The 23,574-nt window shown below is 41.9% G+C and overlaps 2 protein-coding genes and 1 long non-coding RNA gene across 5 annotated transcripts; 2 read left to right on the top strand and 1 right to left on the bottom strand.

Annotated features, from left to right (window-relative positions):
• The first annotated feature begins 1,620 nt into the window (after positions 1–1,620).
• On the top strand, positions 1,621–9,972 carry LOC147237927 (guanine nucleotide-binding protein G(I)/G(S)/G(O) subunit gamma-7). Of its 3 annotated transcripts, XM_086156112.1 has the most exons (5): positions 1,626–1,756; positions 2,263–2,324; positions 5,493–5,622; positions 7,814–7,929; positions 8,508–9,972. In XM_086156112.1, the coding sequence occupies exons 4-5, from the start codon at positions 7,849–7,851 to the stop codon at positions 8,631–8,633; spliced, it is 207 nt and encodes a 68-aa protein (XP_086012238.1). In that variant the 5' UTR covers positions 1,626–1,756; positions 2,263–2,324; positions 5,493–5,622; positions 7,814–7,848; the 3' UTR covers positions 8,634–9,972. The 3 variants fall into 3 exon arrangements, with proteins under 3 accessions (XP_086012244.1, XP_086012238.1, XP_086012253.1); XM_086156118.1 differs by lacking the exon at positions 2,263–2,324 and having other exon boundaries at positions 1,621–1,756; XM_086156127.1 differs by lacking the exon at positions 1,626–1,756 and having other exon boundaries at positions 2,220–2,324.
• Positions 9,973–15,857: 5,885 nt separating this feature from the next.
• On the top strand, positions 15,858–18,500 carry LOC147237926 (uncharacterized). The gene is made up of 2 exons (XR_015106876.1): positions 15,858–16,191; positions 16,858–18,500. It is a non-coding gene; the product is annotated as an uncharacterized LOC147237926 (long non-coding RNA).
• Positions 17,211–19,002, bottom strand: LOC147237925 (growth arrest and DNA damage-inducible protein GADD45 beta-like). The gene is made up of 4 exons (XM_086156081.1): positions 18,655–19,002; positions 18,051–18,152; positions 17,757–17,973; positions 17,211–17,528 (listed from the first exon to the last, which is right to left on the bottom strand). Exons 1-4 carry the CDS (start codon positions 18,696–18,698, stop codon positions 17,424–17,426), a joined length of 468 nt encoding a protein of 155 aa, XP_086012207.1. The 5' UTR covers positions 18,699–19,002; the 3' UTR covers positions 17,211–17,423.
• Positions 19,003–23,574: the final 4,572 nt, after the last annotated feature.

Here is a 23,574-nt window from a genome sequence, read left to right as displayed (position 1 = left end):
AAAAAGCAAAATGGAGAAAAAAGTAGAGGGAAGGTGTGTTAGAAAAAAAATAGAAAATCAGCGAGAGAATTACTTAGGAAAAAAATATCAGCAAGAGAATTATTTAGAAAAAAAAATTTGCAAGAGAAGGTTGAAGGTTCATATTGAATGCAAAAATAAATTTTTTCACACACATAAAAAAAAATGTATACACAGAATTTATATTAAAGTAAAGCCATTCCTTGCAAATCCCAATTTTTGTATTTATATTTTTCCCACCATCACGATGGGGGAAACTCTCTCCCTCGCATATCCATATTGAATGCAAAAATAAAGTTTCACACCTCCCCAAAAAATCTTAAAGTAAGAATAAAATATATATATATATATATATGTATATATATATATATATATATATATATATATATAGAGAGAGAGAGAGAGAGAGAGAGAGAGAGAGAGAGAGAGAGAGAGAGAGAGAGAGAGAGAGAGAGAGAGACTATTAAATAATAAAGAATTCAACCACATTACCCAATTTTTTTTTATGTTTATGGAGGGGGTAAAATTAGAGGTTTCAGAATCAGAATCAGAAAACTAGAATTTGCAAACTTCCATTTTCTCTGAAGATTGAACGTTCATATTGAATGCAAAAATAAAGTTTCACACACACAAATAACTGTATACCCAGAATTTATATCTAGGTAAAGCCATTCTTTGCAAATCCCCATTTTTGTATTAATATTTTTCCATCATCACAATGGGGGAAACTCTCTCTCTCTCGTATATCCATATTGAATGCAAAAATAGTTTCACACACACAAAAAAAATCCTAAAGTAAGAATATAAAGATGATATTTAGACTATTCAATAATAGAGAATTCAACCACATTACCCTATATCTTTTTTATGTTTATGTAGGGGGTAAAATTAGAGGTTTCAGAATCAGAATTAAAAAAACTAGAATTTGCAAACTTCAATTTTCTCTGAATGTGGAAGGCTCATATTGAATGCAAAAAAAGTTTCGCAAACACAAAAAATATACCCAAAATATATATTTAAGTAAAGCCACTCTTTGCAAATCCCCATTTTTGCATTAATATTTTTCCATCATCACGATGGGGGAAACTCTCTCTTATATCCATACTGAATGCAAAAATTAGTTTCATACCCCCCAAAAAAATCTTTTAGTAAGAAAAAAAAAAAAGATATATAGACTGTTAAATGATAAAGAATTCAACCACATTACCCGATTTTTTTTACGTTTATGGAGGGGGTAAAATTAAAGGTTTCAGAATCAGAATCAGAAAACTAGAATTTGCAAACTTCCATTTTCTCTGAGGGTGGAAGGTTCAAGGTTCAAGTTTCGCAAACACAAAAAATATACCCAAAATATATCTTTAAGTAAAGCCATTCCTTGCAAATCCCCATTTTTGCATTAATATTTTTCCCATCATCACGATGGGGGAAACTCTCTCTGTCTCTCTCTCTCTCTCTCTCTCTCTCTCTCCCTCTCTCCCTCTCTCGGAGGATGCGTTCAGGTTAAATCCGAAAACCGGGAGCCCCCGTCTCTCTGTCACCGGGTCGGATGGAAGGAGGGGAGAAGGAGGGCGGGAGGAAGGGAGGAAGAGAGGGAGGGGGAGCGGAGGAGTGGACAGACACGCTGGTAACGGAGGGGGAGGCGTTTGGCTCGGTAAAGACGGGGAGCGAAGGGAGCACGGAGGGTGAGGGAGCGGCGGCGGATCTGTCCCTTTAAATCACCAATTCGGCGCATTCGGAGGTGAGTTTTGGAGACATTCGGCTATTTTTTGTCCCTTCCCGGCGTGTTGTCGTTTGCCAACCCGGGCTTCTCGTAACCGAGGGCGGCTGCGGCGGACAGAGGGGGGTGGGGGGTGGGGATGGAGGTGGAGGGAGAGAGGGAGGGAGGGAGGAAGCGGAGGGAGGAGGGGGGCTTCACCAGTGTCACGAATCCGGATTTCCCCAGCCCTTTGCCGGCAGAGAGGGTGGGGAGGACCGGGGTCTGGGAAGGAGGGGGGGGGGGTCAGTGATAAAACCCCTTCCAGTGAAACCCGAGAAGAACCCACCAAAAAAAAAAAAAAAGATGAAAAAAATGGATTTGTAAAAAAAAAAAAATGCTGAAGTAGGTCGTGTGTGTTTTGTATGAGAGCGGGACGTAACGACACGCTCCTCCCCGGTTCCGTCGACGGAAGGGCCCCCCTCCGCCCCGCCGCCCCTCCGCCTCGCCGCCCCGCCGCTCCTCCTCACGGCCTGTTTTTTTTTTTGCAGGACCCGGAGCCCGTCCGCTCTCCGCCCGCAGGAAAATTAGATCTGGCTTGGAAATGCACAAGGTCTGCGTATGTGTGTGTGTGCGCTTGTGTGCGCGTCTGCGTATGGATAGCCACGGAGGAGAGAAGGAAAGAAAAAAGAGAGAGAGAGAGAGGACATGCTGTTCTATCCATCAAAATGCCCGCATTGTGTTTTCACACGGCGGTGCAGCCGGCGGGGCCGCGGAGGAGGACATGGCTCCCACTGCAGGCCCCTGCCTGCGCGCACAGGCTGCGGGGATCAATACGGATTGATGCTCGCTTATTTATTTATATAAACATTATTTATTTCTTTCTTTTTTTTCTGCGCGCGTCTTCAAAGCGCCGGTGCGCGGGGCTCGTCCAGCTCTGCGTGTTTGTGATCCTGGGGGCAGGTGGATGTAAATTCTTTTATTGTGGTGAAAGTGTCCACGTCTATGCTGTTTTTTTTTGTTTGTTTTTTTAATATTTATTTTTGTTTTGTTTTGTTTTGAGCTGTAACAGGAAGTTTGGGGGAGGGGGGATCAACAGGCTGAATAAATCACAGCCTATTCAAAACATGCTTGCACAAAAGAGTGCAAAAGATGGCAAAATATGGGTGAAGGTGTCACTTTGGGTGATTTTCGACCCCCCCCCTCAATTCTCAACATCCTGCAGCGAGAAGCAAACCAAACATCACCCTCGCTGAGGCCTGCAGTCCTGTGTCAACTCCTGCTGTGGTCATTTTTTTCCGAGCTGTAGCTTGAAGTGTGTTTTGACCATGGACAGAGTTAATATCTGGCGTTGTTGATGTTCTCCTGTTGCGCGAACTGCGAGTAATGAACAGATGCTTTCCTGGACTGAGTTCCTGTTTTTCCCGCCAGTCCTGGATTAGGTGGATTTCTGAATGCAGGACCTTCACAGTGAATTCAGTCTCTTCACAGATTAGGCTTAATCTGTATGTGGCCCTGTTGCAGTTTTGGATGGAAAACTGTTGTTTATTTGGTCGGCGCTGGCGATGAAGCTAATGAAATGCATGAAATCAATAGCCGTGTTGGTCTGTTTGCGTGATTTAGAAGATCACGTGTTGAAGGGACCCTTGATAGTAATGAACCAGTCAACACATGGGAGTTGAGTTTGGGATGCAGATGCGGAGTACATTATGGGACAATCATTAATTCAAAGATAGCTTGTCTTGCCACAGCCAATCACCGGCCTCCATCTAACCCTCTCCTCTCCATCCTCCTCTCTCAAACCTATTTACTTCACATCCTCTTTCCATTAATCTCCTCTCTGGTCTTCCAACGTCCGCATCCTTCTACCCAGATCTTCACTATCCGCCCTCTGTCCACGTCCAAACCATCCCAGTCAAAACATCCGACATGTTTTGTCTCTATGATGGTCTCAGTCCTCACCCTATTCATCTTCCTCACTCCCAAAGAGAACCTCAACATCTTCATCTCCGCTACATCCATCTCTGCCTCCTGTCTTTTCCGAAGCGTCGCTGTCTGTAAACCAAAACCGCGTCGCTGGCCTCACCGCCTTTGTCTTATACCTTTCCTTTCATTCTTGCTGACACTTATTTAATTCTTCTCTCTAACTGTTCTCAAAAACAATGGAAATCAAACATGGAAACAATCAAGATATTAAATTGAACTATTTAGCTTTGCATGCAATTGCCTTGAACGGATGAAAAGCATGTTTTGCAAGATTGCTCCTCAGTACAGCAGACATGCAGGACCAAGCTTTGTTCACCGACCGGTCATGAAGAAAGAAGAATTTTAGCTTTGACATGACACTGGTCAGAGTTAGTAGCTTGTCTTACATCATCGGGGAGTTTATTCCAGGTCTGCGTTGCATAAAAACAAAACATTACCTAGCCAACCCTCATCCAAACCTGCACGCGCGTTAATTGCAAAAACTCCAGTTTTCACAAAAGCTTAGATTGCTGACATTATTATTTTTTTTTTTGCACCCAAATGGGTGGTGAGCCTGAGCAAGTGTATAGACAAACGTAATTAGGTTCCCTCATCATGAGGAATACCTGGCACACACACACACACACACACACACACACACACACACACACACTCACTCAAAAGCCCTAATTATGGACCTGAATCTCTGAGCCACTCCACACTGGAGGAGTAATTAAAGCAGGACTCTCGTCCCAGGAGAGAGGGAGAGGGCGGCAGACAGAGAGGCGCAGTGAGAGACAGGGTTGTAACATGATGATGGTAGCGTGTACGTGAGGAAAATATGAGCTGTGTTTTGGTGATACACCCTGGTTGCTACCTGCGACTCCCGCCTGGTGAACTTCCAGTCTGTGCTGAGGAGGTGGGAAGTGCAGGTTCTTATAGTTATAGGATGAGCTCATAAATATACAATATTTTCAGCCTTAATAGCTTCTGATCATCTTAACGTGGTTTCCTACAAGACAAAGTCATTCCAGAGTTAGAGGCCATTTCTGAAAAAAATGAATATGTGATGACAAATGCTAAAACAACACGTAACTTAATACATATGCAGGTGTTCAAAACTTAAAGGAAACACGGTAAGCTGTGAAATGATTTGCCTGTACAACCCAGTGATCTCCAGCATTTTAAAGATCTGAATCACAGAATTTACTTTTTAATCAGTCACTGACATCATAATCTAGAATGGTATGAATTAGAACAAGTCGCCTTAATTTGAAACTAATCGGACAATTCCTGAAGATAAACACAAATTTGAAAAGAGAAAGAGAACACATGTATTCAAGTAACACATAAGACTGCATAATCCATCCTTTAATCATAAATGTCTACAATTACTTGAAAAATGATAAGCAGTTCCTTCAAATGATCCAGAGGCTAAATAAAAAGCAAGTAAGAATCGTCCTTAACCTGAACTAAAACCTTGCAACAGTAAAGTAATGAGTTACTTTATTCTTGTGAAAGGAAATAACCCAAAACCAAGCTAGAAATGACCTGAAAATATGTGAAACACAAAACAAAGTGAAACAAATAATCTGGAAATTAGTTCTAAGTCACCGGAAATTTTGCTCGAGGTAACCGGAAAAGGACTTCGCTTCTCAAGAAATTCTCTTCAAATCATGGAGGTCTTAACCTTAACCTGAACTTTTTAAAACAGTTAAGAAATCTCGATCTGCCTAACCCCCTCTTCCTCTGTTGTACTCGTTGCACAATAATGGACTATGACTGAAGTCGCTTCGCCTGTTCCTCTTTTGCGCAGAAACAAGCCGATGTGAGCTCACCGACTGTCCTGCTCTGCTGTGATCCGGTGACGCTTTTCCCATCGTTCATCTGCTCCATCCAGTCACAACTGTGTCCAGAGAGCGTCCTGTCTGCACACTGTCGTACAGGTAACACTTTACTCTTTTCAATCACACTTTTCTCTCTCTCTCTCTATTAAAGAAAACAGAAACACAAAAATACAGTTTAACCAAAAGTCTAATGGAATTGAATAACAAAATATACTGGGGAAAAAAAGACAATTTTCTCACGAGTGTTGCACTTCCTCAAAAATTCCTCAGGGCAGTGCTATAACTCTGCAGAAAAGGCCCCACGGTGTCCTCGACAAACCTTAACGATGTAAAGTTTGTTTCCGTTCATACATCAGTGCAATGTTGATATCATGTCGCTTATCCGGGGCGCAATTCATCTATTTGTTATACCTTAATGGTAACCATGCATTGTAGATGATTGAAATATTCTATTAAATATTAAAAATGCATATCATATGATTTATTTATTATTATTATGAATATATATAAAATAAAATATTCTATTAAAATATTCTAAAATGTTTCCTACTTAATAGAAAGAATTCAGGGAATGTGTGTCCTTAGAGAAACCAACCTATATAATCTTTTCTGCTTGATAAGGATTCATTTGTATTCAACATTTTACCGATTAAACTTACAGAACTGACACAGCAAAGCTAAAACACACTTGAACAGGCAGATGTTATGAAATCAAAATAGTTAATGAAATGAAAAGAGAAAAATAATGAAATATCACTTCTCTACAAAAATGTTATAAAATGGCATGTAATTACACAAAAATTGTTTCGGGGTATTTTATGTATAAATTCTATGTTTTTAAAGGATTATCTGACTTCATTAGGACAATATGGAATAATGTGTTTCTCAGACAGAAGCTGAGCTGGGGAGCTGCTGAAGTTAAAAGGTCAACCGTCTGAGTAGCGGGTTGCTCAGCATTTTAAGGATTAACTTCATTTTTTTGGCAAAATGTGTTTACTGTTGCTGCTTTGATGAAAAATCTAATATTGATACATGTAATGTGTTGCACAATCCAAATAGATTGTTGCATGTAAATACTGATAGGCAACATCACTTTTTAGAACGCTGGTCATAAAACGGCTCATCTAGAGCTGAAGATATGCAGCAACCTTCAGTCCAGCATTAAAAAGATTAACAAGTAGTTTACCAACATGCAAACAAACATTGCTGCATGAGGCAGCAACCCAGTTTGTTTCTCTTCTGCTATAGTGTTACTTTAACTAAACTATCTTTTCACTTAGATTATTGGATGATGTCACTTGGGATTGAAAGATAGCATTGTTCCCTTGGAAGAAAAATGGTTACACTTTGAAGCAAATGTGATATGAAGGCACGAGTGATTTATTACAGCACTCTACGTGATGCACGGTGGCCCAAATCACTTATGCAGGATGAAAAAAGTGTTTCATTGATTCATTGTTTTGAGCATCTGGACCCCTGCAAAATATCCATTTAGCTATCATGATTTGATCCATTTGGTCCAATTAAACTCACAAAGTTTAGAGGAACTACAAGGTGGCCGAGAAGTCCCCAGTGTACTTGTTCAATTGGCCGCACAATCAGGGAGGATGTGCGGGAGAAGTAGGACTTCTTTGGCTCCATGCTCCAGTGAGCAGCTTTCATTATTGGAATTAATGTGGCCTCGCTTCTGATGCCAGAACTTCTCCTTAATGAACCCTTGCTATTCATTCATGAAGTAACAGATCAACTAAAAAAAAGTGTTTCTTAAACTCCTACTTTTCTTTGAAGTATTTCTATGAATTTGATGGATCACATATATGTGTGTATTTATTTATTTATTTATTCATTCATTGCAAAAAAATGCCTATGAAAGCAGACAATAATCAAGGCTATATTAAGTTAAAGTAGCACGTGGGTAGTCAATAGAAAAGTGAAAATGTTTCATTCACATTTATCAAGGGTTTATTTAAGGGCGCCATGGCACCGCCTCACCGCAACGAGCAAATTCTGATCCCGACAGCCGGCCCTTCCGTGTCTCTATGTCTTCCCCGTGTCTGCTTCGGTGTCCTCCGGGTTCTTCGTTTTCCTCACAAAGTCCAAAAACATCCAGGTGGTTCATCTGAAACCTTAGATTGCCCAGAGGTTACGCATTATTTCTCAATGTATAGATCATGCATGTTCTTCAAGCATTGCTTATGAAATGCTCATTTAGGTAAAAATTGATAAATGCTCAAGTTATATGATGAAATCATCAATCATTTTCAGCTCATGCTCTTTCTCTCCTTTCCAGTTTTCTCCTGTGTTGGTGGATTCTGATGGATCAGTATGTCTGCCACTAATAATATCGCCCAGGCCAGAAAACTGGTGGAACAGCTGAGGATTGAGGCAGGAATTGAACGCATCAAGGTTGGACCACATTTTCCTTAATGGTTGAGCAAACTCATTTTTCTTTTGAAATGATGTTTAGGTGACATAATCAAACCCTTAAGCAATCACTTTGAACATTTTGAAAGAAATTAAGAGAAGATGAACAAGAATTTATCTGAAAGTCTGAAAAAGGATGCGGGCAAAAAAAACTAAATGGTGACCCAATGACCAGGTTAGAAAAAAATTTCACAAACACGATCTTATGTACTAAGATTTTTTTTTTTTTCAGCATGCGTATAAAATGTAATTAAACTGCTCCTCTTGCACTATATGTAGAATCCACACAGTCTTTTTGCACGCAATTTGCCTCAGATTTTGTACACCGGGCAGATATTGTGACACGTATGATATTCAACAGGGCTACTAAATATCCTCTTATTAATGCCTTCCTCATCCGACCCGTGCTAGTTTACCATTATCTGCACACATTTGTGTTTATGTGATTCTTTATCCATATCTGACTGTTATTCCCCCGTTTTCCTGCCTTCTTTTTCCTCTGCCCCTCTTCTTCCTGTTGCCCTCGATTCTCCTCCTCATCTATTACCCCCACCTGCCAGGTGTCTAAAGCCGCTGCAGACTTGATGAGTTACTGTGAGCAACACGCTCGTAGCGACCCTCTGCTGGTCGGGGTGCCCACCTCCGAAAATCCTTTCAAGGACAAGAAACCCTGTATCATCCTATAGCCTTCCTCTGTTCCTCGCCCCCCTCGCTCATAAACACACATAAGCACGCATTTATGCGCTTACACACACACACCAACAGACACATTCAGTAACTAAACTGCTCCCCAGACACACACATACACACACTTCAAGCAGCCCGGCTCTATCAAATGGGCCTCTTTTCTCTACATCCAAAATACACACACACACACACACACACACACACACACACACACACACACTCCCTTAATAGCCACTCTGGAAAAGCGCCATAACCCGCAGCTAGAGGGAGGAGGCAGTTATGGTGAGCTCACAGTGGCTGAGATCAGTAATTCAGAGGATGACCCAAGGTGCTTCGGTAATGTTCATACATGCTGGTAAATTAATAGTGTCAGTGTAACTTGAAAAGGGATCTGGACTTAAATTAGGATATTTATCCTTTTTGACATGAAATAACGGCCGGGGTAAAGGATGGACAGCTTTGCCAAAGGCAGGGAGTGGGAGGATGCATGTGGGCAACAGAAAAGTCAGTAGGTGCTCGGGCTCACCGTGCTAGACACGACCTGGTGTCTAATTTTAAGCTTGGTTAATGCTTTTTTTGTTTCTGGGAGTTCTAAAAAAAAAAACCCAACAAAAAAAATCCACCAGGTGTGACAGCTTCGCTCTGGAACCCGCCTGTGCAAAATCATTTCGGAGCAACTTGCCTTTGCCTTTATCAGGCTAGCATGTTCCCACCCAAACCTGTTTCAACAGACCGTCTCTGCCTGCGGCCTCACCTTGGCTGTCTGCGGCCTTCGGCCAAACCTCCAGCTGTGCCAACCTGTATAGAGAGTCGTCTCTAGATGCCGATCTGCCGTCACGGATTCGTTTTTTCCGTGGCGGTACACAAAGCCGCTGTCTCTGACAGACACGAACTACAGATCTGCATCTACAGAACGAGGGGAATATAGTGAACTGCTCTACAACGAACCTAAGCTATTAATCCCAGACGTTTACTGCAATTTTCTTAAGAAATACTGGTTAGTGACCTTAATGTAAGTTTTGATATTTTGTTGAGAACATTACTGAACAGATAGATGATATTGTACATTTTTTTTAATTGTTTTGCAGTACTTTTGACATAGGTGTTGCCCCTGGCTAAGAAGCTGAATTAGTGATATGTTTGATTAGCCAGATATAATTCCTAAGCAGATACCTGCTGGGATTCCAAGCAATGGTTTCTCTACTGTGCGTCAAGCCTCCCTGTGCTTTAACCTGAGAGAGGGTGAGGTCACAGACCGATCACATCCAAGAATTCAGGCGGGCAGAGGGAAGACTGAGAAAAAAGAAGACATCCAAAACTTTAAACGAAATTGCCCCCTGCCTAACATCACCACTGGTCTTTGACTTTTCAAAGTTTTTATCTTTACCGACAGAAAGATCTTCAATAGATTAAGGTGTCTTAGTGTTATTTCTTTTATTTATCTAAATGATTTTGGTTTCACCTTTTTTCTTTTTAAATCAAAATAACTGTTATCTGGCTCAAACAGCTCTCTTCGGTTGCAGTAAGGAGCCGGGCGTCCCCTTTGGGTTTCCGTTCCACCACTTCTTCACAGCGCTCCTTCTCTCTGAAAACAAGCAAACAAACAAGCTTGATTGTATAAACTGACGATGGGGAGAGAAGGGATCAAGCGAAGAGAAACAAACTAAGTGTACAAACTTTCTTTCTGACGTGCCGAAGTGATAAGTTGAAGAGTAGCTGTTTTGGGTTAATTTGTCTTCTTCTATGGAGTTCATAGAACCTGGTCAGTTGAGTATTACCCTGTACAGTGTTTGTAAGATACAAATTCTAAACACAGATTCTGCTCTGTGGAATTTTTTTTTAGTATTCTTCATCAGACATGATTCCGTCTGTCTTATTCCTCTTTTTTTTTTTTTTTTTTTTACATGGTTATTTTGGGGGTTTTAAAGACCTGCGGAGGTTGGTTTTCACCCCAGATCTAAATAAACACCTGAAGATGTGTGATATAATGTAAGACAGAAAGCTGTGATATTTAGGATCATATCTTGTCAGAGGATGAATCAACATCAGACCTCAGTCCTGTGGGAGGAACCGACCTGCCATCTTTTCTTTTAACACCTGTGCAGCCCATTTTTATTTTTCTTCTCCCTCCTTTTCTTTTTGTCAAGCGGTTTTGGCGGGCAACAGACAACAACTAGCACAATAACAAAAACATTGACGACTGTACATGCAAAACAAAATAACTCCTCTGCTTTTTGGTTGCCAGATATGAGAGGTAAACAGGGATTTGTGGTCTGAGACAGACGTTCAAGCGTTCAGCTGAAGCTTTGGTTGACATGCAGTGACAGAGCCGGACGGCTGCTAGCGGGAATGTGAAAGGTGAACTCGCCGCTTCTCCGCTTTTCAAATCGCCAATAAATTGAAACCCACCCGCCACACTGGCGCGTGGGAATCCAAAGTGTTACGGAGGCAGTTCTGCGTCTTGATGAGTCCACACCTTATGTGCGGGTGTGAGTGAGTGTGACTCGTACGAATGTTTATTTGGCTGATGATATTCTACTTTTTTTTTTTCCTCCTTATCATCAACTTCCATGAAAAGTAACTGATGGTGCTTTAGAAAATGATTTATCCTAAATTTGCCATCCAAGAAAAATGTCTTATCTCATCCTGTCCTGAATACTGACATTGTGCAGTGTGCTGTTTTTCACTATTTTTGAAAACATTTTAGATTTCAAGAGACAGAGATCTGGGTGGAATTTGTGGCATCATTTATATCTTAGAAGATTTTTGTTTTTTTTTCAATCCAGTATTCTCTAAAGAGTAGTGATGATGTGGAAACTTCACCAGGTTCCAGACACGGGGACTTTGCTGAAGTGAACGCCAACAATCCACCTATTCATATTTTCATGAATTTCTAATACGCAGAGAAAAAGAAAGTAGAAAGTAGTGTTTTAAAGATTTTATCCCAATAATCCTCATCAAATATTTATCAGAATTTTTTTATGTGTCTCTAGACATGTGGATGGAGTCTTGAAGAAGAATAAATAAAAATAAAAATGTTCAGTGTGTGTGACCCATAACTGGACTTTTGTGTTTAAACCTCAGCTGAATTACTCGAGGTTTTTGAACCAGATCATATAGAAAGACCCACTTCAACCAAGTTTGAAGTCATTGGGTATTTTTGTCTTTTTAATGTGCAATATCATCACCTTTCCCTTTAATGACTGACATCCAAATGGGATCATGGTACAAAAGAAAGTAATTGAAAATATAGTGATTGCCTGTTGGGTATCTAGTATTTAATTGCTATCTTCCAAAATGGCTTACGTGTTGAAACATGCGAGCCACGATATGCGCTTTTATTCAGATATAATAAGGATTCGCTCAAAGAAATTCAAGCTTAATAGCCAGTTATATTTTTGCAATTAAGATAAATGTCACCTTTTTCTCACTTCCTCATATAAATCATTGTCTTACCTCTTTTCCAAACAGAGAGAGATCAGGCTGTTCCCAAAGTACAGGGAGGGCAGGATCTGGACGAAGGCCATAGAGGGCCGAGGGTGAGTGTGTATTTACGCGTGTGTGTGTGTGTGTGTGGGGGTGTGTGTGTCGGTAGCGAGGATTCGTTAGCTGAAAAGGATGATTTGGCAGAAGTAGGTGGAGGAGAGAAAATGGAGGCTCGTGTGTGTGGTTTGTGTAGGCATGTGTGTGAGAAACACAGTGAGTAAGAACTCACAGAGCCTGCGGTGCAGTGTCACATTACAGAGCAGCAACCATGCAATTCCGGGTCAGGATGAGTCTGAAAGGTGGTGCGGTCATGTGACCGTGTGAGATGGACCAGCATTTACGACCTCTAACCCTTTTTTCAAGTTAAAGGCTTGATCAGAACTAGTAAAAATAGTTACAATGATCTTGTTAAGAGGACGCTATCTTAATGTATTGACCAATGAGAGCCTCAACAGCAGTCGACCATAAATGTTGTCAAACCAATACATATTAAACCTCATAGACATAGAGAAATAATTTGAATTAAACGTTATGGAGTGAGGTAGCTCTGTTGCGATGGGGCAAGTTTGCGTACCTGTGCAACTTTAATTCAACCGCACATGGTGACAATCCAGACACAACACTCGAGTGTGAGTTTCTCCTTTTGCCATCGCAATAGTCTTACTTTTGCAGTACTTATTAACGTTGAATTCCAAATGGATGAGCTACCTTTGAGCCATCATTGTTTTAAATTACACACCCAAAAAGGAAAATCTCAACAAACTGGCATGAAAGCTTTGCTGCTGAAAAGGGTTTCAGTGGTGTAATCGCAGTGCATCGCAGCCATGCCACGGGGAAATGCTCACAGCTGTTGAGTCAGCTACAGTCAAGGGTCCATAATGAGCTGAAGCCAAAGTATAAATGAGCCCTAAGATGAGGAAATTGATCCCATTTTGATGTTAGCGTTTGCAATTGAAAGCTACAGCCTGCAGCTGGTTAGCCTTTTCTGAGCATCGAGACAAGAATCGGGGCAGAAAGGGTTCAAGCCGTTCCTTCCAAAGCCAACAAAGCCTGACAAAAACAAAAAGCTGAAAGTAAAAGCAACGTGTTGCAATTTTGCCGAGCAGCAGCAGCAGAAGCAGCAGCAGCCTCTGCTGATAGAAGGAGTAAAATACAGCCCGGGTGTACACTATTTTTCTGGGCCCAAGTCTGGTCCCCCTACAGTAGCACAACAAGGGTGCTATTAATCGGCCGGTGTTGGCGCAGTAATAATTGTATGACCAGTTCTGGTTGAAACAGAGATAATGTGACCGGCTAGCAGTGACGGCCATAGAGAAATGAAGGACTCGGGCCGAACGCAGGGACAATTGCATGCAACCATGTGATCATTTCATCATCGGCCGAAGACCATGTAGTGGTCTCATGATTAGAAGTGGAGTTGCCGGATTGTACTGGAAGACGGAGCCAGAGAGGAACAGAGACCTGTTTTATCGATGTTCATCAATGCTGAGGGTCTCCAAAGCGGACGACAGTCAGCAAACCCGCGACGGTTGTGATTGCGTTAATGCGGTCGCTCACATCCAGCATTTTACTGAACAGCCCTCATTTAAGTTTAACCTGCAGATGCTCCAGATCCCATTTGAAATCCAGCCGGCAGAGACTCCCAGCCATTTGTACGCTTGGCCAAATCGTAGATCCAAGAGGCAGCAGGTTTTTTGCAGCCTGAAATACTACAACACTTATGTACTACTGAGATTTTGTCGTGTCGTTCAGGGCCGTTTTCTGACCTTGACGATCGTCAGTCCTCGCCGTTCGCTCTGTTCCGATTCCTTATGATAAAGAAATCATTTTTATGGAAGGAAAGGTTGTTTTTTTTGTTTGTTTGTTTTCTGTGAAACGGTAAAGATTTATTCAGGACATTGTTTACCGAAATATTTTAAGGCATTACATGTTGTCTGTGAGACTAGAGAGAGAAGTGAAAGAAAAAAAAAATGGAAATAAACAGCAATTGGGGAGGAATCTGAAAAGTTTGGAAAGGGCACTCCAAGCAACCATGCAATTTATTTAATATAGAGCATAACTGAGCTGTTAGTATTCTGAGTAGAAAAAGCAGTATTTAAGAATATCCCTGGAATGTGTCATGCAAGTCAATCAGAGGATTTGAAATACATAGCAAACATGTTCACACACCAGCACATACACAATTCCACTCCAGCGTTGTCCAGCAAAACATCCGACAGATGCTATTTTTAACCGTTCTTTTATCAGTTTTTCAATCATTCCATGGTTGGTTGGGCTTTTTTATCAGAGGCAGCTCAGCTGAATCGATGGTTTGGCTGGCAGCTCGTCCGATTGGTTGATTGTTAGTCTGCCTTATAGTGGTGTATCATGTTTTAACGCTGGTCTCGGGAGTTATCGGATCTGAAAGTGCATCACACGGCTCGAGATAGAACCGACAAACCTGGTGAAATACAGTACATCCGTGGGGAGCGTTGAGGCTCCTCACCGGTGGACGATCATATCAAACATCAATGAATCAGTTCCGAGCCCTTCTACCCGGGACTCATCTTTTACGTTTGGATCTCCTGTGTACGGTATATGTATCTTTTTGCCTTGATTGATTATGAAGAAAATATATCTATTTTTTGTAACTGTTCTCTGATGTGCCATAACTCATGTTTTCTTGCACACTGTTAATATTTTGTGGATATTGCTGTTTAAAAAAAAAAAGATGACATTGAGAAGTAGATAACATTAATAAAAAGATGATATAATAACATGTCATTCTGTCATTTTTCTAGTTGTAGTTCTAGTCCATACGAAAACGGGATCAAAACTTGATGCAAATTTATGCTTCCCGGATGATGAATCCTGCCGACTGTGGTAATCTTTAACTTTTGCCAACATTTTAAAACGCCCCGTGGCAAGTTCGTCGAAACTGACAAGTTAAGGTAACTGAGGGAAACCCCCGGATTTGTTTGTTTGACCTCAGATCCTGAAACAAGGTAACTTTACGTGTCACTTATCACACGCCACATTCTTGAGAAACCAACTTCTAACTTCTCAAAGCGTTCCTGTTTGCTTCAACTGAACTCAGTGCCATTATATCCAAATTGGGGTGTTCTTATATGTTAATTACATATGGTTAAGACCCGACATCATAATTGTGCTGTGTGTTGACAGTATTGCAGCTGTAATTATAGACCTGCAGATAGACTTAATGTTTATTATATGTATTAGCAAGAACTCTGTGTTCCTGAGGAGACTTTTCCAGTCCAGTGTTTGTACCTGCAGTCCCTCTGCAATGCACAAGCTTGCAAATTTGCAAGATGACATCCAGATGATGTCCGGAAAACAAGAATATATTTTGGCTATTATTATTATTATTATTATCATCATGAGTGTGTGTTTCACGGCTATTTATGCTTAAAATCCTCTCCCCGGGTCTCCTTTGTTTGTGCAGATTACATAACATACACACAACCTGGAGCCTCCCATATTACATGACATTTTGTGTGTTTTCATTTGTGGTCTTAGCGGAGGTTGGGTTTCTCCTCACACTGATGGCAAAGATACACAAACACGCATGGACACACATGTTCTCAGAATAAATGGATACGTGACATGCAGTGCAAAGAGGGAAATTTGCTGCAGCAAACAAAGCAAAGGTAAAGCCTCCCACTTGCCTCATTTTAGAAGAATGTTATTGTTAAAAGTCTGTCTGGGATCATCTGCGCCTTTTAAAACACTTAAATAGTCACGAGTTTCATGAAAGTTTCAAACTAAAGCCAATAAAATTAGGGTGGGTAAACCACAGCCAATCTGACTTCAGACTCTTGGCTAGCCACGCCCCTGTTCGACTGATAGTAAACAAATGGGAGGTCCATGTGCCTGAGTGTTCCCTCTCCTTGGAGCTGTGGACAAACATGTGAGAGCCGAGAGCAGACTGGCGAGCAAAACAAGGTAGAAGGAAGGCAGGGGTGGGGGTGAGGGGGATGATCCTGCAGGAACATCTTGCTACCTGATCATGTGGACACAACGCACCACAGCTGAGGTTACACCCAGAGTCATTTGCACGTGCCCTAGCCCTTCGTAAGTATGCTGTTGCAGGTTTCGCTGCCCTTTGAAAGAAAACATTGGTACCACATGCATGCAAATGCAGCAACAGGGTTTTTCCTGTTAAGCGTTGGCTCATCCAAGCATCAGCTTGTTTTGCCTGTTTGAACCGTGAGGTTTCTGTAAACACCTCGTCTTGTTCCATGTAAGACGGTTTAAACCTGAATTAGACACCCAAACTACTGGCAAAGCCTCATAGCTGATGACTAAGTGTGTTTTCCATTACTTAAACTCAAACCTGAGCAGTAGTTACAAGACTGTTATCACATGGCAAAATTGTGACTCTGTTTGGAAATCTGAACAGAAAATTCTTCAAGGCGCTTATGAATGAAATAATTTATTGACATAATAAACAGAACCCAAATTGTGATCATAGATAACATCAATACAATAGATGCCTTGTTTAGCACTTTCCATACTTCTTTAATGGCAGTTTAAAAAAACAAAAACAACTAAATTATAAATCAGCAATTGGGAAGGCACGATTTTCTGATTTCCTTTCGGGTAAAATGAGGAAGCGATGTCATCTTTTCAAAAGATGACTAAGTTCATGATGTCCATTTCGCCAAAACACATCCCGTTCTGAGTCCCGTTTGCCGGTAAGCCCTTTGTGACTTTAACTGGATCTCATTTCCATTTCAGTTTCCATGGAAACGATTCCTCCGCAGGTCCAGCTGCTGATTCGAAGAACACGTCGCACGCCCAGTCTTTTCTAAAGACAGAAACAAGTATTGTTTCGGGCATACCGCGCATTCAGATGCACACACCTCTCCACGGAATTCTCCCATGTTAGAATGGAAGGAATGCAGGGCATAGTTTCACCATTGCAACATTCCTGTCCAGTTAGTAGAAGTGTGCTCGGCTCTTCCAGATACCGGCTGGAGAGTGGGATGTGCGCTTGGTTGAGGTCCCACACCTCACAGAAACTATGTGGCCGAAGGATGCAAACTAGAAGCTGAGATTTTGTTTACTGACAACCGGCAAAAAGTGCGGCCTGGAGGGAAAGTGTACTTCTCGGTGAAATTTGTAGCTTTTAGAGACTCGTCTTCTGTTCCGCCGTGCTCTCTCGTCCCTGGTGTCTGCTTGTCAGGTCAGCCCATCTCATCCAGGTCATCCCTGCGTGTGCCGAAACGGACGCTTCAGTTTATCCTTATCTGAACCCTGATGGAGCTCCGGTGCTCTTCGGGGATTGGCCGGTGTTTGATATTTCACCGTTCCTGCAGAACCAGCTCTGGCACCCACTGATCCATGCGTCGGCTCTCCCGGCAATAGATCCCCACCTCTTGTAGCCTGCAGTGGTCGGCCTGGGGGTTCTGCAAGGGAAACAATAACAGCGTCATATCATGTTCAAACATAAATGATAACAGAGAAGTGCTTGCAGTTCACGCATAGAATACAAACCCCAGAAAAAGCCGAGGGGATCAAAAGTACTCAATAGAATCAATCTCTTAATAACAGACTGCAACATTTTCGTATGTGTCATTTGGCAACTTTGCCCTTTTTGTTATGTAACTGAAGACCGCTGCGCTGAGTCGACGTACCGTAACCAGCATGCAGTGGAGGTCTCCATGCTCCTCCTGGTTCCTGTTGGCATCCACAGCTCCGAGCAGCTGCTGGAGCCGCTGGACCCCGGAGACCCGCAGGATGGTGATGCCACTGTCGCAGCAGAACGACTGGAGCAGGGTGAAGTGGATCTGCAGCGCCACATCCTCCTCGTTGTCGGCCGCCAGGACACACAGGACCACGCTGTCTGGGTCTCTGCGGGGGGGACGACGACGTCAGTCGTGCGGAAACCCGTGCACGGCGGTCAGGACATCGAGTTAGAGCGGACTTACGCATTGAGAAGTTTAGCTGATTCATAGATGCCAACTGTCAGACAGTCTTGTTTCTGTGCCGTCACCAGCAGCTCCTCCAGAGCCAGACCTACAGACTGCATCCTGAGAGGGAGAAAAACTTACTTTACATCCTGGGATTTACAAACCAAATAAATAAACTGCTCACATCAAACACTGACGCTCTGTGTCGCGGGGGACCGACAGAACTTTTCCCACATGAAAAAGTCTTAGATTAGTAATACAGTCATCTTGTACCAGCATGTCATCCAGTCATATGAGAGTAAGCAATAATAGTTTGTGGCTGAGGCTGAGTGACACGCAAGCGGTGAGGGGTATCGGTTTCGGCTGTTACAAATAATTCAATACAATCAAAAATATTTTAGAAAATCACATTTATATTTCATGCAACTTGACTGAGTTGAATATTGAATAAAAGTATATGAAACTCTCCTTCGGATTTTTTTTTTTTTTTTTTTTTAAAGAAAACATGCATCAATGTAATACGCTTGTATCTGTGCAGGAAGAGAGGGGAAAAAAGTATTATAAGCTTAAAAATCTTTGCAGTAGAAGAGTTGGGTGAAGCTCCGGCTGCAAAAACCCTCACCTGTTGTCGATGCCGCTGGAAGCGAAGCTCTGCTCGGGAATCATCCCCAGGGGAGGGAACGGACGTTAAATTCCTGCCGAGGAAAGGTGTGAATCTCAGGAGCGTTTTCCTCCAGCCCGATCGTGCTTTCGCGCAAAGCAGTGCGTGTGAGCTGGCACTTGTTGTGACACGGCTCCTCCTGAAAGTGCGTGGACGGCCGGTGGGCGGAACCGAAACTACATGACTCCTGCAATTGGGCCCCCGCGAAGTCTCCGGGAAATTCGTGTATTGTTCTCTCCGTTTGTATCCGTGAAGACACGCTTGCACGACGCGCACTTGGTGTGCGCGCTGCAGCTTTACGACGCACGGGTGTCACATGACGCGGAAATTGCGCTATAGTCGGATCACATGAGGCGGTTGTGAAAGAGTATATGCTGATCTCTTCCATAATGACTTTCCGTAATGTATTACAAAACAGATCTGAGGTTGTGACTGACATCTAGTGGTATTTCTGGGGAAATGCATGTAACCCTCATCTCGGAGGTGCAGAATATGTGCGTCAATGAGAGGAACCCGGGTGGGACGGTGAGGCGACAGGGAGACAAGAAGTTGGAGGATTTCAAGTACTTAGGGTCAACAGTCCAGAGCAATGGAGAGTTTGGAAAAGAGGTACACCCTTCTTGTTTGCAATGGTGATGGACAGGCTGACAGATGAGGTTAGACATGAATCTCCATGGACCATGATGTTTGCACATGACTATTTGATTTGTAGTGAGAGCAGGAAACAGGTTGAAGGAAATCCAGAGAAGTGACGGTATGCTTTGGAAAGGAGAGGAATGACGACAGGATTTATGTGTGTGAATGAGAGGAACCCGGGTGGAACGGTGAGGCTTCAGAGAGTGGAGATCAAGAACTACAGATGCAGTGTTTGCGTTGAGAATGCTAATAGAGAAGTACAGAGAAGGCCAGAGGGAGCTGCATTGTGTTTTTGTAGACCTAGAAAAAGTATATGACAGGGTGCCAAGAGAAGAGCTCTGGAATTGTATAAGGAAATCTAGTGTGGCAGAGAAGTATGTTAGACTGGTGCAGGACATGTATGCTAGCTGTGAGACAGTTGTGCGGTGTGCTGTAGGGGTAATAGAGAAGTTCAAGATGGAGGTGGGACTCCATCAGCGATCAGCTGTGAGCCCCTTCTTGTTTGCAGTGGTGATGGACAGGCTGACAGATGAGGTTAGACAGGAATCTCCTTGGACCATGATGTTTGCAGGTGACATCGTGATCTGCAGTGAGAGCAGAGAACAGGTTGAGGAAAATCTAGAGAGGTGGAGGTATGCTCTGGAAAGGAGAGGAATGAAAGTTAGTCGCAGCAAAACAGAATATATGTGTGTGAATGAGAGGAACTCGGGTGGAACGGTGAGGCTACAGGGAGTGGAGATCAAGAAGCTGGAGGATATCAGGTACTTAGGGTCAACAGTCCAGAGCAACGGAGAGTGTGGAAAAGAGGTGAAGAGACGGGTCCAAGCAGGTTGGAATGGTTGGAGAAAAGTGTCAGGGGTACTATGTGATAGAAGACTTTCAGCCAGAATGAAAGGAAAGGTGGGCAAGACAGTGGTGAGTCTAGTGATGCTGTATGGACTAGAAACAGAAACAATGACGAAAAGACGTGAGGCATAGCTGGAGGTCGCAGAGGTAAGAATGTTGAGGTTTTCTTTGGGAGCGACCAGGATGGATCAGGAATGAGTCCATCAGAGGGACAACACATGTTAGATGTTTTGGAGAAAGGGTCAGAGAAGCTAGACGGAGATGGTTGTGTCATGGACAGAGGAGGGATAGAGAATATATTGGTAGATTGATCCTGGAATTGGAGCTGCCAGGCAGGAGGTCTAGACCAGGGATGGTAAATTATTTTGGCTGGCGAGCCACATTTCTTATTTAATTTTTATGCGTGGGCCAAGTAGGTGTCATATAAATTGAACAGAATTAAAATTCGTAATTTAAATATTTAAATTTTTTGGCTATTTCAACTTTGAAATCATTAATGTGCATATAAATGTACCTACATTGTTTTGTATGTAATCATCCATACAAAATTTAACAAAAGGAAAAAAATAAAGAGTTTCTAAATTCAATATTGGCTGAAAATACTTATTATTGTGAGAGAGGAGGATACAGAGAATAGGGTTAGCTGGAGAAGGGAACCCCTGAAGGGAAAAGCCGAAAGGAAAAGAGAAGACATGTGGCCATGCAAGAACCTGGAATATGTAAGGGCTTCTCTGTTTCAGCACTTTTGTAACATATTGTAGCGTGTGGTGGGGAAACTGGCCGGCGGGAACCCCAGAATCCTTTGCGGCCACAACGACCTTTGGGAGCCTTTCATGGTTCTGGAGTTTGGCTTGCCACAATATCTTTCTGGACTTTTTCTTCTTATAAGTTCTAACCACAGTAGATGCCTCGAGCTCTTATTTTGAAGCCTTAACAGAGAGCGGAAATGTGGTATGTGGTGGTTGTTGGGTAGTGATGGTGTGAAGACGGAAAAAAATAGAGGGGAACGTTCCTCGTGAGAAACTGGAGCCTCCGCATTTATTAATTTGTAGTTGTACGCAATATAGGTGACTTTCACAAACCCTCGGTTACACACTTTGACGTTAACGTAATTCAATTGTCACCGCAGCAGAACAGGGTGGAAAGTGTGTAAATAGTAAGAATAGAAAAGATTATGCAGATAAAGAATAGAGATCCAAATGAACAAGACAAGAAAGCAAACAAAAGAATGGTTATAGAAATAACAGGTGCACAGCAGGAGATGTGGGTGGTAAAATAAGTAAAATAATAAAATGAGTAAGTTGTCCTGGAGAATGTATAAATATAAATATTGCACAGATAAAAGATGTAAGTACAGCTGGAGGTCGTGAAGTTGTGCAAAAGAATGTTTTGATGAGGCCTGATTAGTCAGTCAAATAGAAACATTAAAATGAAATAACCATTTTTTTAAGATAACGCTAACTTTTTTGTTGCAGTTAATTTCACAGCCCTCCACAACCAGGTTCTCCCAACTAGTAATGATCCTAAAAGGTCATTTGTTAAGTTTACCCCCTCTCCTCCACAACAAATCATTTGGAATTCAGCAAGAAAATTATTTTTAAATCAAGAAAATCATTCACTTGTTCATTCTTTGTCTATACCGCTTATCCTGCACCCAGGGTTGCAGGAAACCCATTCTGACATGGAAAGAATGTGGAAAAAAAACAAACTAAAAATGACCCCCATCAAATCTACTCTGAATGACCAAGTGAAACCAGCAAAAACTACTACTAAATTGCAATTATTGCTTAAACAGCTTTTTATTTTGAAACTGATAAGACGCCACTTTAAAATCTGAATAAACGAATAGATTCTTAAAAAGCAAGTGATTATCCCCAAATAAGTTGTCAACTATGTTATGTGAGATATTGTTAAAAAATTACAATTCGCTGAGATCAGATCGATCAATCAATCGATCGACCGAAAATATGAAAAAGGCCATCAGCTCAGAAAAGAGAGGTCATATGTCGAGATGTTGTGATTCACATTCTTTATTCTTTATATGTGTTACTGTCAACCCTCAAATTTTGACATTATTACCGCAGCATGTACTTACAGACAATTACAGAGCCAAAGGCTGTCAGTGTTAATCTCGGCAGTAAAGGGACCCTCCAACCCCCCGTCTATCGGTACATCTGCTCTCTTTCCTCATGAATATCATGAAAGAAGCAACATACGGTGCTTTTTTTTTTCTTTTCTCAGTTTTTCACATGCAGGACACTTAGACACAGTTGCAGTTCATTTAGTGCCACCCCGTTGTTACAGATCCAATTTGGTTGTCAAAGTCCAGTTTAGGAATTCAATCTGGGAGCCTTCAGATGATGAAACACAGTGCGCACGAAAGTTACAGGGAACAGTCGGGGTTGTATTGATTCCATGTACAAACTAAGTAAACCATTTCACCCCATGTGCGTCATGGGGTATTTAAAGCAAAAAGAGTTTTTGGATGATTACACACACATGCTTACATTTTTGTTTCAGACAGGACGTATCTTAACACAATGTATTTGAAGGTGACACTTTTCTATGTATCTCGGCAGCATTCAGGCGTAGGGGAAATGATTGGTGACGCCTTTGTGATCCCGTGCTTTGGTATTGAGGAAACTCCATGATGCAACATTCACATTTGTCAGTCTTATGGGAAAGCAGGAAATGCAGATTGCTGGTCGGAAGAGTAATCCATTACCTGAGAACAGGCTTAAGTCACCTCCAAGACATACTTGACAGAATGATTGTTTTTTTTCAGCGGCTCCTTTCACTGGAGTCAACATGCGTCTCCATAGAGAGGCATTCCTTTTAGGAGATGTTGGTCTGTGCAGTGGGTCAGAGTAATAATTACTAGCATAATATTCAGAAGCCCTTTTGTCAACATCAGTATCCTTAACTTTATCTGTTTAGGTATGAAAAATCACATTATAAATAATTCCTATTTTTTTGATATTTAAAAGTGACATATGGGTTCTTTCATGCTTTTTAGAAAATTTATTTCTTCCTCATCATGTGTTTTCTCCCTTTCGAAGATATTTCGGTAAATCCCTGGTGGTTAATAGGTAACTCCTTGTTAAAATTTGTTAGTTTTTGCTTGTGAATGTAGATAAGTTCCCATTTTAAAAAACTGATACATTTAAAGCAATGTAAATGTTTATTTATCATTCTATTAAAGAAAATGAACAATTCATGAGTGCAAAACTACATGTTGCCCATGTAGAAAATACTCGATGTTCTTCACGACCTATGATTTTCAAGAAAGTAGCTTCTTTCATAGACCTTGGGAGCGGCGGTGATGCAAAAGGTCAATGAAGAATCCATCAAGTTATGGGGTTGATCGAAATGATGTAGACAATGCAGGGTGTAATTTTT

Source organism: Fistularia commersonii, chromosome 1 (assembly GCF_037954325.1).
Source record: "Fistularia commersonii isolate RoL2024-O1a breed Wild chromosome 1, RoL_Fcom_v1.0, whole genome shotgun sequence".
NCBI lineage: Eukaryota > Metazoa > Chordata > Actinopteri > Syngnathiformes > Fistulariidae > Fistularia > Fistularia commersonii.
Note: the sequence above shows the minus strand (reverse complement) of the source record. Positions and strands in the feature narration are given on the sequence as shown.

Excerpts from the sequence above, each read along its gene's own strand:
- LOC147237925 (XM_086156081.1), bottom strand. The coding sequence starts at position 18,698 with ATGATTCCCGAGCAGAGCTTCGCTTCCAGCGGCATCGACAACAG. Across the intron at positions 17,974-18,050 it reads TCAGCTAAACTTCTCAATGC|AGACCCAGACAGCGTGGTCC; the intron begins GTAAGTCCGCTC and ends TCCCCCCCGCAG. Across the intron at positions 17,529-17,756 it reads TCCACTGCATGCTGGTTACG|AACCCCCAGGCCGACCACTG; the intron begins GTACGTCGACTC and ends TTTCCCTTGCAG.
- LOC147237927 (XM_086156118.1), top strand. The coding sequence starts at position 7,849 with ATGTCTGCCACTAATAATATCGCCCAGGCCAGAAAACTGGTGGAACAG. Across the intron at positions 7,930-8,507 it reads CAGGAATTGAACGCATCAAG|GTGTCTAAAGCCGCTGCAGA; the intron begins GTTGGACCACAT and ends CCCACCTGCCAG.